This window comes from Lepidochelys kempii, chromosome 7 (assembly GCF_965140285.1).
Source record: "Lepidochelys kempii isolate rLepKem1 chromosome 7, rLepKem1.hap1, whole genome shotgun sequence".
Classification (NCBI taxonomy): Eukaryota; Metazoa; Chordata; order Testudines; family Cheloniidae; genus Lepidochelys; species Lepidochelys kempii.
In genome coordinates this window covers 54,244,278-54,260,911 of record NC_136386.1, presented here as the reverse complement: position 1 = coordinate 54,260,911, position 16,634 = coordinate 54,244,278, and the positions used below count along the sequence as shown (strand labels likewise).

The following is a 16,634-nucleotide window of genomic DNA, read 5'->3' as shown; positions in this document are numbered from 1 at the left end:
TCCCCACTCCAACTAAGGTAGAGGTATATGATAGAGTAATGGGGGGAAAAGCATGCACTGAAGAAACCCATGGTTACACCTGCAATGTGGAGTGACAACCTCAGTGTCTAGGATTGTCAAAATGAACCTTTTCCCTACCACTAAATTCACACAAAAATTGTTATTATTGCTATTGTTAACAGATTTAAAGTAAAGGCTCAAAGCTTCCAAAAGCTATTTTCTACCAAATAACCAAAGTGTTTGAAATTCTGTCATCCAACCATATCCCTTAAAGTCAATACAAAAGTAATGGTCATAACAGATGGGACTTTGTTTTGGAAAAATCAACAGAGTAAACTGCACTGACTGGACAAAAGATGCACAGGCAAGAGATGACAAAAAGGATTTAAACCACATACCAGTGTTAACACAAATACACATATTTGACATCATCTTGGGGTGCAATGGAGTTGTGAGCATCACCTATCCAGCACCCAAAGTCTGACCACAGCAGCTCACTGAAGAGCAGTTCACTTTGGAGGGAATGTGCCTCTCCCACAATGCACAAAGACTCTAAATTTTTCCAAGCCATTAATTCTAACAGCATTGAACAGTCATCACCATTGACTGGTTCCCCAGTGGCTGATCTGCTTCCCCAGGAGGGACTGAATACCTGCTCATAGGTCAGACACTGGTCAGTCAGGATCTCCAGCAGAGGGGCTGCATTGCTGTCCCTTCTCTTGAACATCTCCCGAACAATAGAGAGCAGGTTCCAGATCCCCTCAGGCTCTCTCCCTCTCAGGGGACGCAGGAGACATGCCCACTCGGCAGCGGCTGGTGGCTCCGTGGAGGAGAGGTACATAGAGTTCACATCACTGAGAGAGTGAAAGGGGAAGGAGAACAGGAATGAAGACGACAGAGCACAGCAGCACAAAAATAGATTCTGGGCCATCAAATATTTCCATTTTGAGAGGGGCTTTGACAAATGTATGTCACTTAAGAGTAAGCATAACAGGAGTCAGACAGGAACAGGCAAGTTATATGTATACACATTGTGCACAGACTAAATGAGTGCTAGAGAGGGTTTTTATCTACTGAGACTCAACATTGCAACAGACATGCACAGACAGAGAACATTACCTGGAGAGTGACCCCACAATTAAGCATCCTTAGTTTCATGGCACGATGCTCACTTATACACCATACGTCCATGTAGAAGCAAAGGAGAGCACTCCCATGGACTCTGAGTCCATGTTCCGCAACCCTTTGTAGGCAGGAATACAGTCCTTACTCTGAAGATGACGCAGTTTACCTGAAGACAACAGGAGAGGGCCCACAGAATTTGTGAAGGGTTTTCTTTATGTTGTCACTTAAAGTAGATTCATCCAGGTACCAGGTGCTTTGGTCTGAGGCTGAGGGACCAGCAGTGGGATCTTGAGAAAGAACATACACAGTTTGCAGGTGTCGGAGAGATGCAGTCTACACCCCACAACCCAAGAAATTGCAGGCCACATATAAGCAAGGCGCCTTAACTTCATCCCATCCAGAAAGCAACAGTCTCAGAACTGTTCATGTGGCCTGGAAACATATTGCAGTCATTGCACAATGGGTTAATGGAAAGTATCTTCCACTGAAAATAGCCAAGCTGTGCAGTATCTAAAGATTCCACACCATGCCTTCTCATCAGTCTGCAGCACCAGCAGTTCCCTCCAGTAACTCTGTTTACACATATCCTTATACTTATCCCCTTTCCTTGTCTTCCCACAGCAATCTCAGGAGCAGTGTCCCAGTAATTTAGTAACATCACCCAACGGAGAAATATCTGCTCCCATCCTTGAGGCAGATAACAGAGAATCAAATCAGAGAAAAACTATCCAAATTACCTGGGGCTCCACACACTGTGTTGATGGCAGTGGACTGAGAAGACAGCAGCTCATCCAGTAGGCGCTGAGCAGTAGGAAGAATCTAAAACACAAGAGAAACATATTGAATGTGACTTGAAAGTAAATCTGCATGTCTTGCCTTGTCATAACAAACCAAGAAGCTACTCTGATTTTCATTATTGTTACTGAGGAACTGTTGGCTTGTCAGAGCAGTTTAAAAACACTTAAATCCAGGTTACCCTTTAGGGCTTGTCATAAATATAAAGGGAAGGGTAACCACTTTTCTGTATACAGTGCTATAAAATCCCTCCTGGCCAGAGGCAAAGTCCTTTCACCTGTAAAGGGTTAAGAAGCTCAGGTAACCCTGCTGACACCTGACCCAAAATGACCAATGAGGGGACAAGATACTTTCAAATCTGGAGGGCGGGGGAGGGGGAGGCTTTTGTCTGTCTGTGTGATACCTTTGCCGGGAACAGATCAAGGATGCAAATCAACTCCTGTAAAGTTAGTAAGTAACCTAGCTAGAAAATGTGTTAGGTTCTCTTTGTTCTGGCTTGTGAAATTTGCTGTGCTGGAGGAAATGTGTATTTCTGTTTTTGTGTCTTTTTGTAACTTAAGGTTTTGCCTCGAGGGATTCTCTGTGTTTTGAATCTGACTGCCTGTAAGATTATCTTCCATTCTGATCTTACAGAGTTGTTCTCTTATCTTTTTTTGTTCTTCTAATAAAGTTCTGTTTTTTAAGAATCTGACTGGGTTTTTTGGGTCTTAAAAATCCAAGGCTGGTTTGTGATCATCTTGTTTATTCTCAAGCCTCCCCAGGAAAGGGGTTACAATGGCTTGGGGGGATATTTTGGGGAAATAGGAACTCCAAGTCGTCCTTTCCCTAGTTGTTTGTTAGATCACTTGGTGGTGGCAGCGTTTTATCTAATCCAAGGGCAAAGACTTCGTGCCTTCGGGAAGTTTTAACCTAAGCTGGTAGAAATAAGCTTGGGGGGGGTCTTTCATGCGGGTCCCTACATCCGTACCCTAGAGTTCAGAGTGGGGAGGGAACCCTGACAGGGCTCCTTTCCTAGTTTTCAACCCAGAGGTTCTTGCATGCTGGACACATGTAATAGCCCTTTCAAAAAACAGGAGAGTGGAGGGAACGCCATGCACTATTGCTGATACCATAGTATAACCCTAGTCATTCCACTTTTTCACCTTTCTTCTTAATGTAAACCTTTATGCAAAGTTTGCATCATAGAGTTTGCATCCTAACAGGTAAACCAAAGCAACACGGAAAGGAGTGGCTTATCAAACCTTCTGGGGGAGAATGGGAGACAGCAGTAAAATTCCAAGCTTCTCTTTTGAGTGGCTGCAGTTGAGAGGCCACCACCACCATTTTCTTGTACCCACTATATGTGTTTCCATTTCTTATCCCCAAGTCATTCCCTAAGAAGCTGAATAGCACTGTCTCCAGGTGATTTGGAGCTTTAAAACCTAGGTTTAGTCCAGCCTTCCTAGGAGCCACAATGCAGGGAGGAAGGCTGGCTTTCCTGATTTTCAAACTAGTATAGGGCTGCAGTTTTGGATCCATTTGCTACCAGGATTCATGCTCACAATGAGCACAATGGATTATGAAGATAGCTCAAACTTAAGAGTGATACAACAGAGGGTCAAAGACAGGCCTCCACTCTCAACATACCCCCACTTTGCACAGCAAAATGTTGGGGTAAACATGATCGTGTACCTGAGACTAAAGCATAAAACACTGCACATCCTCCTACATAGTAAGAAATTTGTGAATGATATGGGCCAATCTTCACTTATAAACAGACTGAAGGAAAACAATAACCACAACTGTTCAGTGGGGGCATTTCGTGTCTATGAGGCACCTGGAGAAACAGGCTAGGCATTAGGTGGCTCTTGCAGCTTTCCCATTACTATATTTTGCAAGATGTAGAGAGGTGAGAAATCACTTGCTAAGACAACCTCACACATTGAAGGCTGCAGCACTGAGGAATTGCAGCAGGAAGGGAATACTCACTACACGAAACAAGTGCCTGAGGGAGCAATGTCTCAGCAAAACGAACTTGTGTGCTTAATTGAAATAGGGAGACTGGGTTCCCCAGTGCAGGTAGCCCTCAGAAGGAGAACTGGGTAACAAGTTCCAAATGATTGACATCAGTGCTTTCTTTTTTCACAGCACAGACATTATCTCAAGAACTCCACCCGTTACATTCATGCGCCAGTGGACCACTTCCCCTCCACATTTGTGAGTGAATAGCTTCTCTGTGGCAATATTTCATCAACTGGAAATAAGTGGAAAAAGCCACCTCATGTGACACTCCAGCTCTCTGTGGACCACCAGTGGTTCACAGAACCAATGCTTTACATTGTATACACAAAGTCCTCACAAGCAGCCACACCCAAGACACCTTGATCCCCAACACTCTGAGGGCTGCGGGATGAGTTTGGGGCATTCCCTCCCTTATCAAAGGCCCTTTGGGAAGTGAAAATGATCCAAGATTATATTAAACAGATTAAGATAGATTTTCCAATAACGCCTAAAACTTTCCTGTTGGGCAACATCCGATCAGATCATCTGGTAAAATGGTAATAATTTAATCATCCAGCTGTTCTTGGGGTCACAGCGGGCATGCACTATTGAAGGAGATAATACACCTTCCCTTATACCAGCTCATTCATTGCTAAGGAACAACTGCCAGCAGCACTACTCGTGTTTCCGGATGCCTTTTTCTAATCACTGCCCAAATACCTAAATCCACAAAATCTGGAGGGGGCGAGAAAGGCTGGTTCTCTTACATACACCAGCAGGAAGAAATGTAACTGGTACTGGTTCACGGTCTATCTACAGCAAAGAGACAGTACCTGTATGTTATTGTCTTTACATTGATGTGATTGCTCTATTTTCTGCTCCTAAGCAGTTTAATACTTTTGGTGGTTGCAGTCTTACTTACATTGTTCTTATTAAAGTTCTATGAGTTACTAAAGGGGCTTTGTGCACATTTTAACAGTATCCTAACCCCTAGTGGAAATAAGCTGTGCACCCACTGTGCACTGAATGCACATAAATTCAAATAAATATAGAGGAAGCAGGGGGATTGAGTGGCTTAGGCCAGTGTTGCTCAACTTTTCCAGATTAGCAACCCCTTACTCTCAGTTCAAACTTTTCAAGACCTCCTTACATTTACTGTAAAAGTAAGAATAAAAAAAAAATATATCACCAACAACAAGCCTATATAATTTGTGCGTGTTTCAAGAGTCAGACAGATAACACTTGGCCTTGAAGGGTCAGGGTGTGTGGGGGAGTGAGATTTTCTTTGCCAACTGTGCTAAAATTTTCAACCCTTCTCAGCTCCTGACCCACTGGTTAAGAAACGCCAGCTTAAGTAAAAACCTTACATCTCATCCTCACTGGTTTGCATGCAGCCCAGGTTGGTAGAGACCAAAAGTTAGTATGATCCAATGACTGTTCAGCAGCCCGTCTGAAAGTACTGTGATATCCACATCATAAAGCCCATCATAGCTGTCCCTCTGCTTTGCAAGCCTCAGCAGAGATGGCAAGATTGAACAGCTCAGAGTCAGAAACTGAACTATCCTTTCACCCTTACAGGTGGGGTGGCCTCTTTAGATTAGGGTTGAAACACTGGTGAGGCATGGTGGGGAATCCTTCACTGCCGCTGGCCATGCTATATATGTTCTGTAGACAGTTCTCAGGACTGTCAAATCATGCTGCTTTCATCAGCACTAAATTCATACACAATAAAGTGGCAACCAAACACTGAATTGTACTTTGAACACTATGCCCTTCCCCCTTGTTAATTTCTTTTGTTTTGGCAGATGTATGATCTTCATAACCATGAGCTACACACCTGTTTATGCCCAGGTGATATCCAATTTCTTGAGATGACTAAGCATCACTCTCCTCTCCCCTTTTAGGGCACATTTCTAATCTTTTACTTGACAACAAATAACTATTAAACCATGTGGTAAACAACAAAAGAAAGCCTCCCCAGTTATTAGAAAGTGATCAGGAACAGTAATTGGCTGTTTGGGAAGGAAAACATTACACAGAGAGATCAAAGCAACCCAGAAGGATCTCAGTTTAACAGGGTTAGAATCATAGAATATCAGGGTTGGAAGGGACCCCAGAAGGTCATCTAGTCCAACCCCCTGCTCAAAGCAGGACCAATTCCCAGTTAAATCATCCCAGCCAGGGCTTTGTCAAGCCTGACCTTAAAAACCTCTAAGGAAGGAGATTCTACCACCTCCCTAGGTAACGCATTCCAGTGTTTCACCACCCTCTTAGTGAAAAAGTTTTTCCTAATATCCAATCTAAACCTCCCCCACTGCAACTTGAGAGTCAATGAGGGGATGACACAGAACGGGGATAGTAGGGAACAGGGGTAGAGTCTGATATGGAGTAGGAAGGGGTGCGATAAGGGGCGAAGACATTGCCAGAGTCCTGCACTTAGGACGGAAGAATCCAATGCACCGCTACAGACTAGGGACCGAATGGCTCGGCAGCAGTTCTGCAGAAAAGGACCTAGGGGTTACAGTGGATGAGAAGCTGGATATGAGTCAACTGCGTGCCCTTGTTGCCAAGAAGGTCAATGGCATTTTGGGATGTATAAGTAGGGGCATTGCCAGCAGACTGAGGGACGTGATCGTTCCCCTCTATTCAACACTGGTGAGGCCTCATCTGGAGTACTGTGTCCACTTTTGGGCCCCACGCTACAAGAAGGATGTGGAAAAATTAGAAAGAGTCCAGCGGAGGGCAACAAACATGATTAGGGGACTGGAACACATAACTTATGAGGAGAGGCTGAGGGAACTGGGGATGTTTAGTCTACAGAAGAGAAGAATGAGGGGGGATTTGATAGCTGCTTTCATCTACCTGAAAGGGGGTTCCAAAGAGGATGGCTCTAGACTGTTCTGAGTGGTAGCAGATGACAGAACAAGGAATAATGGTCTCAAGTTGCAGTGGGGGAGATTTAGGTTGGATATTAGGAAAAACTAGGAGGGTGGTGAAACACTGGAATGCGTTACCTAGGGAGGTGGTAATCTCCTTCCTTAGAAGTTTTTAAGGTCAGGCTTGACAAAGCCCTGGCTGGATGATTTAATTGGGGATCGGTCCTGCTTTGAGCAGGGGTTGGACTAGATGATCTCCTGAGGTCCCTTCCAACCCTGATATTCTATGATTCTATAGGATTGTCTCCACTTACCTGTTGTGGGAGTTCACTGATCAGGTACTGAGCAAATTTCTGTAGCTGATCTCTCTGCAGCCGAGACAAGGACTCTGAAACAGGTGCTCGCAAGCATACTGCAGATGCCTGGAGAGAGAAGAGAGGAGATGTAAGAGTACTACTGTCAACAAGGTCGGACAGAACTAAGCCCTGTCCAACCGATGACTGAATCAGTGCTAGTAACAGCCATGTTTAAGCACAGGTGTTTCTAGCAGGTTCGTAGCACAGGTTCCTGGCTCTATGTGAATATGGATTTTCCTTGTAATCATATAAGACAATATTGTAGCCTAAACTCAAACCATCTAGGACTTAGTTTTATACAACCTGTTTTTAAAAAAAGGATCCCTTGTCATGGAAATTCTGCTAACAGCTGGAAATAAGCTCTGTTGTTACTAGCAGTTCCACAAACACTGGCAAAGAATTCACAAACAAACCTCTAAAACAGGCCATTCTTTTTTAGCTTTTGGCAAAGGAAACAGCTCTGTGGATCACCACTCATTCCACTTACACTGTTAGATGCTTATTCATTCTAATGCTAAATTCAGTTTCACTTCATTACAGGCTTTTTAAGAAATAGATTAGAGACACAGCAAAAGCCAATTCCATAAATTCTTTCACAATCTCCCAGCAGAAGCCACCTAAATGTAAACTGGAATAAAGTGAGAGCATTTCAATGAGTAAGATAGCATTGACAATTGGTATAGTTCTGAATCTGGGTATGTCTGCATATAGCAATACCCTTTACATATAGCTTCCTTTTTGCACTCAGTATATGCAAACAACACGATGCTCTCAATAATAAGCAAAACCTTTCTGATGGAAGAGATGCTTGTTTGCTTTTGTCACATAGCCCTGGTCTACACTAGGAGTTGAGGTCAAATTTAGCAGTGTAAAATCGATTTAACCCTGCACCCGTCCACTTGACGAAGCCCTTTTTTCGACTTAAAGGGCTCTTAAAATCGATTTTCTTACTCCACCCTTGACAAGGGGATTAGCCCTGAAATCGGCCTTGCCGGGTCGAATTTGGGATACTGTGGATGCAATTAGAAGGTATTGGCCTCCGGGAGCTATGCCAGAGTGCTCCATTGTGACTGCTCTGGACAGCACTCTCAACTCAGATGCACTGGCCAGGTAGACAGGAACTTTTGAATTTCAATTTCCTGTTTGGCCAACGTGGCAAGCGGCAGGTGAGTGCAGAGCTCATCAGCAGAGGTGACCATGCAGAGCTCATCAGCAGAGGTGACCATGATGGAGTCCCAGAATCGCAAAAGAGCTCCAGCGTGGACCGAACGGGAGGTACGGGATCTGATTGCTGTGTGGGGAGAGGAATCCGTGCTATCAGAACTCCATTCCAGTTTTCGAAATACCAAAACATTTGTCAAAATCTCCCAGGGCATGAAGGACAAAGGCTATAACAGGGACCCAAAGCAGTGCCGCGTGAAACTTAAGGAGCTGAGGCAAGCCTACCAGAAAAACAGAGAGGCAAATGGCTGCTCCAGGTCAGAGCCCCAAACATGCCGCTTCTATGATGAGCTGCATACCATTTTAGGGGTTCAGCCACCACCACCCCAGCCGTGTTGTTTGACTCCTTCAGTGGAGATGGAGGCAACGCGAAAGCAGGTTTTGGGGATGAAGAAGATGATGATGAGGAGGTTGTAGATAGCTCACAGCAAGCAAGCGGAGATACCGGTTTTCCCGACAGCCAGGAACTGTTTCTCACCCTGGACCTGGACCCAGTACCCCCTGAACCCACCCAAGGCTGCCTCCTGGACCTGCCAGGGGGAGAAGGGACCTCTGGTGAATGTACCTTTTAAAATACTATACTTGGTTTAAAAGCAAGCATGTTTAATGATGCATTTGTGGCTCTCCTGGATATACTCCCAAAGCCTTTGCAAAAGGTTTCTGGGGAGGGCAGCCTTATTCCATCCACCATGGTAGGACACACTACCACTCCAGTCCAGTAGCACGTACTCGGGAATCATTGTAAAACAAAGCATTGCAGTGTATGTTTGCTGGCATTCAAACAACATCCGTTCTTTATCTCTCTGTGTTATCCTCAGGAGAGTGATATCATTCATGGTCACCTGGTTGAAATAGGGTGCTTTTCTTAAGGGGACATTCAGAGGTGCCCATTCCTGCTGGGCGGTTTGCCTGTGGCTGAACAGAAATGTTCCCTGCTGTTAGCCACGTAGAGGGGGGAGGGTTGAGGGGCTAGCCACGTGATGGGGTGGGGAGGCAAAATGCAACCTTGTAACGAAAGCACATGTGCTATGTATGTAATGTTAATAGCAAGGTTTACCATGAAAGAGTGTACCCATTGTTCTATAAAATGTGTCTTTTTAAATACCACTGTCCCTTTTTTTTTCTCCACCAGCTGCATGTGTTTCAAGAATCACAGGATCTTCTCCCTCCCAGAGGCTACTGAAGATCAGAAGGAGAAAAAAACGCACTCACATTTGAAATGTTCTCTGAGCTTATGCTGTCCTCCCACACTGACAGAGCACAGATGAATGTGTGGAGGCAGACAATGTCAGAGAGCAGGAAAGCACAAAATGACCGGGAGGAGAGGTGGAGGGCTGTGGAGAGGGTTGAAGCTGAAAGGTGGTGGCAGCGTGATGAGAGGAGGCAGGATTCAATGCTGAGGCTGCTGGAGGATCAAACTAATATGCTCCAGCATATGGGTGAGCTGCAGGAAAGGCAGATGGAGCACAGACTGCCGCTACAGCCCCTGTGTAACCAACTGACCTCCTCCCCAAGTTCCATAGCCTCCTCACCCAGACGCCCAAGCACGCGGTGCGGGGGCCTTCAGCCACTCCACCCCAGAGGATTGCCCAAGAAACAGAAGGCTAGCATTCAGTAAGTTTTAAAGTTTTAAATTGTTAAAGTGCTGTGTGGCCTTGTCCTTCCCTCCTCCACCACCCCTCCTGGCTACCTTGGCAGTTATCCCCCTATTTGTGTGATGAATGAATAAAGAATGCATGAATGTGAAGCAACAATGATTTTATTGCCTCTGAAAGTGGTGATCGAAGGGAGGAGGGGAGGGTGGTTAGCTTACAGGGAAGTAGAGTGAACCAAGAGGCGGGGGGTTTCATCAAGGAGAAACAAACAGAACTTTCACACCGTAGCCTGGCCAGTCATGAAACTGGTTTTCAAAGCTTCTCTGATGCGCACCACGCCCTCCTGTGCTCTTCTAACCGCCCTGGTGTCTGGCTGCACGTAACCAGCAGCCAGGCAATTTGCCTCAACCTCCCACCCCGCCATAAATGTCTCCCCCTTACTCTCATACATATTGTGGAGCGCACAGCAAGCAGTAATAACAATGGGAATATTGGTTTCGCTGAGGCCTAACTGAGTCAGTAAACTGCACCAGCGCGCTTTTAAATGTCCAAATGCACATTCTACCACCATTCTGCACTTGCTCAGCCTGTAGTTGAACAGCTCCTGACTACTGTCCAGGCTGCCTGTGTATGGCTTCATGAGCCATGGCATTAAGGGGTAGGCTGGGTCCCCAAGGATAACTATAGGCATTTCAACATCCCCAACAGTTATTTTCTGGTCTGGGAAGAAAGTCCCTTCCTGCAGCTTTTGAAACAGACCAGAGTTCCTGAAGATGAGAGCATCATGTACCTTTCCCGGCCATCCCACGTTGATGTTGGTGAAACGTCCCTTGTGATCCACCAGAGCTTGCAGCACTATTGAAAAGTACCCCTTGTGGTTTATGTACTCGCTGGCTTGGTGCTCCAGTGCCAGGATAGGGATATGGGTTCCGTCTATGGCCCCACCACAGTTAGGGAATCCCACTGCAGCAAAGCCATCCACTATAACCTGCACATTTCCCAGGGTCACTACCCTTGATATCAGCAGATCTTTGATTGCGTGAGCTACTTGCATCACAGCAGCCTCCACAGTAGATTTGCCCACTCCAAATTGATTCCCAACTGACCGGTAGCTGTCTGGCGTTGCAAGCTTCCACAGGGCTATCGCCACTCGCTTCTCAACTGTGAGGGCTGCTCTCATCTTGGTATTCTCTTGCTTCAGGGCAGGGGAAAGCAAGTCACAAAGTTCCATGAAAGTGCACTTTCGCATGCGAAAGTTTCGCAGCCACTGGGAATTGTCCCAGACTTGCAACACTATGTGGTCCCACCAGTCTGTGCTTGTTTCCCAGGCCCAGAATCGGTGTTCCACAGCATGAACCTGCCCCATTAGCACCATGATGCCCGCACTGCCAGGGCCCATGGTTTGAGAGAAGTCTGTGTCCATGTCCTCATCACTCTCGTCATCGCGCTGACGTCGCCTATTCGCCCGGTTTCGCTTTGCCAGGTTCTGGTGCTGCATATACTGCTGGCTAATGCGTGTGGTGTTTAACGTGCTCCTAATTGCCAAAGTGATCTGAGTGGGTTCCATGCTTGCCGTGGTATGGGGTCTGCATAGAAAAAAGGCACGGAACGATCATCCGCTGTTGCTCTGACGGAGCGAGGGGCGACTGACGACATGGCTTACAGGGTTGGCTTACAGGGAATTAAAATCAACAAAGGGGGTGGCTTTACATCAAGGAGAAACAAAAACAACTGTCACACAGAATGGCCCCCTCAAGGATTGAACTCAAAACCCTGGGTTTAGCAGGCCAATGCTCAACCCACCAAGCTATCCCTCCCTCTGGTATTTCAGGGAGGACTGAATCTCCATTAAAGTTTTCAAGGTGTCCCCGACAGACCTCACCAAAACGATTGTCGGCCGTTGATTTCACGGAGGGAGGGAGGGGGGAGCAAATGAATACAAAACAAATCTGGTCTATTTCTTGTTTTGATCCACTCCATCTATCTTTTACATCTTTGGCTGGCAGCAGACGGTGCAGTAGGACTGCAAGCCATCCACACCTCCTAGCTGCTCGGCAGAAGATGGTGCAATAGGACTGCTAGCCATCCTCACGTCTCCTGCCTGCTCACCATAAGATGGTACAATAGGACTGCCTGCAGGACTAAAGAGAATGACCCAGTCGAGTCACTCCTAAATTAGTCCCTGTGCCCATATCTGCCCAGGCGCTCCTGACTGACCTTACCGAGGCGGCCAGGAGCACCTCGGACACGATGAGGATGGTTTTCAGGCCTATTGCACTGTCTGCTGCCACAAGGCAACGGGTTGCTGCTGCTGTGTAGCAATGCAGTATCACGTCTGCCAGCACCCAGGAGACATACGGTGACAGTGAGCTGAGCGGGCTCCATGCTTGCCGTGGTATGGCGTCTGCACAGATAACTCAGGAAAAAAGGCGCGAAACGATTGTCTGCCGTTGCTTTCACAGAAGGAGGGAGGGAGGGAGGTCCTGATGACACGTACCCAGAACCACTCGCGACAATGTTTTTTGCCCCAACAGGCATTGGGATCTCAACCCCAGAATTCCAATGGGCAGCGGAGACTACAGGAACTGTGGGATAGCTACCCACAGTGCAACACTCCGGAAGTCGACGCTAGCCTCGGTACTGTGGAAGCACTCCACCGAGTTAATGCACTTAATGCACTTAGAGCATTTTCTGTGGGGACACACACAGTCGACTATATAAAAACGATTTCTAAAAAACCAACTTCTGTAAATGCGACCTAATTTTGTAGTGTTGGCATACGCATAGGGGGCTCCAAACCTTTTTCTGCCTAATGCTGTGAATCAGGAAAGCTGCTGCCTATTCTCAGCCTCCCACACCAACTTTTCAAAGGAGAAAACATTTGAGAGCAGAAATTGGGTTTAAAATACTCAGCTGCCACCTGGAGACTGAAGGCAGCAAGAATCAGTTTAAGCTCATGATGATTATCCATTGTGAAATACCACTGATAAACTATTAGAGAATTTCTCAACAGGTAATTAGCATCTCTTTATGTATTTAGAGGGCCTGGGATTGATTAAAAACCACTATGGACTGTAATTGCGCCATGGCAATGCAGAATCTACTTTTCCATTCCACAATCTATACTCAAATCCCTCCTTAAAATGTATTTCTGCAAAGCTTCTCAAAAACAATCCACTAAGCAGATAAATCTGCAACAAAAGACTAGACCCTCCACATGTATATTTTGTGTGTCTTAACATTATATTCTGCCCATTTTCAACTGGAGCACCTTGGGGCAAGGGGTACCTACCTCTTCATTATATTTGTGCATTGCTATGCACATGGCTGGCACTAATAAAAAATCAAGACTCTCACTTTGGGTGTCAGACTGGCAGGCAGCAGACTCCCTCTCGGCAGCACCGTCTGTTCAATGAGTGAGTGCATACGGAGACCAAGATTGACTGAAATGCAGCTCAGGATGATTGAACAGCACAACAGCTTTCAAATCCCAAGAAATCCCATGCTTACAAAGACTTCCAGCACAAGATTTACTCCACTGCTGACCCTTTGCAGATTGAAGGAAGAATACACAATCCTAGGGAACAATTAAATAGGGCAGAGTGGGATATCCTATCTAGTCACAGTGGGATGCACAGTATCAAAAGATATTCTGCAACTTTAGATTCAAACTGTGAATGCATAGGGCCTGCATTACCATACGAAGATTCCAGTCTCAAAAGCTGCATGACTCACAACTATCATGCCATTAGATAAGGAACTGTCAAGAATAACTTCACTGGAGAGAAGCAAGCAGGGTCATGTTATGGAGCTTTAAGCCCCTACATCATTACAGGAAGATACCTAGAGAATGACAGAATTGTATTTAAAGGCCTACATTGTGTATCCGGAAGAGACAGAGGGCCACGACATGGGCACACCACTTGGCCCCAGCTCCACAGGTACAGCTGCATGAGGTGATCCTGCATCGGTCAAACATCACGGCCACGTTGTATGCACCTTTTGGTGGCACCATCTGCGGAGGTACCACTGTGGCACTCAGGTGGAAACCTGTTGGAGAATAGGCCAAAGTTACTGTCCCCTGCGCATCAGTGTGTGACACTGTGCAGAATGCAAAGGAACACTTGTGCATGTGCACTTTAAAATTGTACTTTAATGTTAAACAGTAAAGTTCTTCTGATTATTAGAACAGCAATCACACTGGGACAGCAACTTGTTAAGTCTCCAGCACTGGGTTCTTCCCATTTGGCTGATGTCAGATGTATATCACATTTTAGCAGCAAGCCATCTACACCTTGCAAGAGATTAATCTATAGCCAAGGAAAAGCCAGGCAAGCTTGCACAAAAATTGTGGAACCTTGTTCAGCAGAGATGTTCAAGGCTGGACTACGTACCTGCATTAGGCATGGTTTAGGATGACTTAATTCAGTCCTGCTATATTGAAGATGAATGAGCTAGATGAACCCTAAGATGCTACTTCCAAACCAAATGATTCTAAGAAAAATCTTCTAACCAGATGAACTTTCAGAATGCTGAAATAAGTAAAATGGGGCAGCTCTCTGTTATGCATGAGCACCTATTAGCACTTTTGTCCACTACAGAAACCACCAACATTCAACAAGCCAGGAATTATTGCTCCAGAAGGAGTAAAGATAAGTCCACACCTCCTTGTGATTTTGTAGATATCTATTTTTATAACTTGTATTCTGTGGCACTAAAGCATCTTCTTCTATGAAACTAAAATAAATGGTAAATAGAAATTACAGTGACCCTTTTAAAAAGAAACCAATCTAATTATTCCATGAGAAAACATAGAAGGAATTCAATTACATATTTACTAGGGCTGTCAAGTGATTAAAAAAATTAATTACAATTAATCGCATTGTTAAACAAGAATAGAATACCATTTATTTAAATATTTTTGGATGTTTTCTACATTTTCAAATATATTGATTTCAATTACAACACAGAATATAAAAAGAACAGGAGTACTTGTGGCACCTTAGAGACTAACAAATTTATTAGAGCATAAGCTTTTGTGGGCGACAGCCCACTTCATCAGATGCATAGAATGGAACATATATATTATATATACACATATATCATACACGCATACAGATAAGTTGGAAGTTACCATACAAACTGAGAGAGGCCAATTAGTTAAGATGAGCTATTATCAGTAGGAAAAAAAACTTTTGTAGTGATAATCTAGATGGCCCATTTAGACAGTTGACAAGAAGGTGTGAGGCTACTTAACTTAAGGAAATAGATTCAATATGTGTAATGACCCAGCCACTCCCAGTGGCTATTCAAACCCAAGTTAATGGTATCTAGTTTGCATATTAATTCAAGCTCAGTAGTTTCGCGTTGGAGTCTGTTTTTGAAGCTTTTCTGTTGCAAAATTGCCACTCTTAAATCTTTTACTGAGTGACCAGTGAGGTTGAAGTGTTCTCCTACCGATTTTTGAATGTTATGATTCCTGATGCCAGATTTGTGTCCATTTAGTCTTTTGCGTAGAGACTATCCGGTTTGGCCAATGTACGTGGCAGAGGGGCATTGCTAGCACATGATGGCATATATCATATTGGTAGATGAGCAGGTGAACAAGCCCCTGATGGCGTGGTTAATGTGATTAGGTCCTATGATGGTGTCACTTGAATAAACATGTGGACAGAGTTGGCATCGGGCTTTGTTGCAAGGATAGGTTCCTGGATTAGTGGTTCTGCTGTGTGGTTGCTTGTGAGTATTTGCTTCAGGTTGGGGGGCTGTCTGTAAGCGAGGACTGGTCTGTCTCCCAAGATCTGTGAGAGTGAGGGATCATTTTTCAGGATAGGTTGTAAATCTTTGATGATGCGTTGGAGAGGTTTTAGTTGGGGGCTGAAGGTGACAGCTAGTGGCATTCTGTTATTTTCTTTGTTGGGCCTGTTCTGTAGTAGGTGACTTCTGGGTACTCTTCTGGCTCTGTCAATCTGTTTTTTCACTTCAGCAGGTGGGTATTGTAGTTGTAAGAATGCTTGATAGAGATCTTGTAGGTATTTGTCTCTGTCTGAGGGATTGGAGCAAATGCGGTTGTACCTTAGAGCTTGGCTGTAGACAAATAATCATGTGGTGTGTCCTAGATGGAAGCTGGCGGCATGTAGGTTTCCGGTATAGGGTGGTGTTTATGTGACCATCACCTATTAGCACAGTAGTGTCCAGGAAATGGACCGCTTGTGTGGATTGGTCTAGGCTGAGGTTGATGGTGGAATGGAAATTGTTGAAATCATGGTGGAATTCCTCAAGGACTTCTTTTCCAGGGGTCCAGATGATGAAGATGTCATCAATGTAGCGCAAGTAGAGATGGGGTGTTAGGGGATGAGAGCTGAGGAAGCGTTGTTCTAAGTCAGCCATAAAAATGTTAGCATACTGTGGGACCATGCGGGTACCCATAGCAGTGCCGCTGACTTGAAGGTATGCATTGTCCCCAAATGTGAAATAGTTATGGGTGAGGACAAAGTCACAAAGTTCAGCCACCAGGTTTGCCGTGACATTATCGGGGATACTGTTCCTGATAGCTTGTAGTCCATCTTTGTGTGGAATGTTGGTGTAAAGGGCTTCTACATCCATAGTGGCCAGGATGGTGTTATCAGGAAGATCACCGATGCATTGTAGTTTCCTCAGGAAGTCAGTGGTGTCTCGAAGACAGC

The 16,634-nt window shown here is 45.2% G+C and overlaps 1 protein-coding gene across 3 annotated transcripts in view; it reads right to left on the bottom strand.

Moving 5' to 3' along the window:
• ZSWIM8 (zinc finger SWIM-type containing 8) overlaps positions 1 to 16,634 on the bottom strand; it is a 147,455-nt gene that overhangs the window by 45,614 nt on the left and 85,207 nt on the right. For all 3 annotated transcript variants that reach the window (XM_073352871.2, XM_073352872.2, XM_073352873.2), the window contains 5 exons: positions 13,826 to 13,998; positions 7,091 to 7,198; positions 1,863 to 1,944; positions 1,292 to 1,412; positions 653 to 854 (listed from right to left, as the gene is read on the bottom strand). In XM_073352871.2, the coding sequence (XP_073208972.1) occupies positions 653 to 854; positions 1,292 to 1,412; positions 1,863 to 1,944; positions 7,091 to 7,198; positions 13,826 to 13,998 (686 nt within the window). The remainder of the gene's footprint in view (positions 1 to 652; positions 855 to 1,291; positions 1,413 to 1,862; positions 1,945 to 7,090; positions 7,199 to 13,825; positions 13,999 to 16,634) is intronic.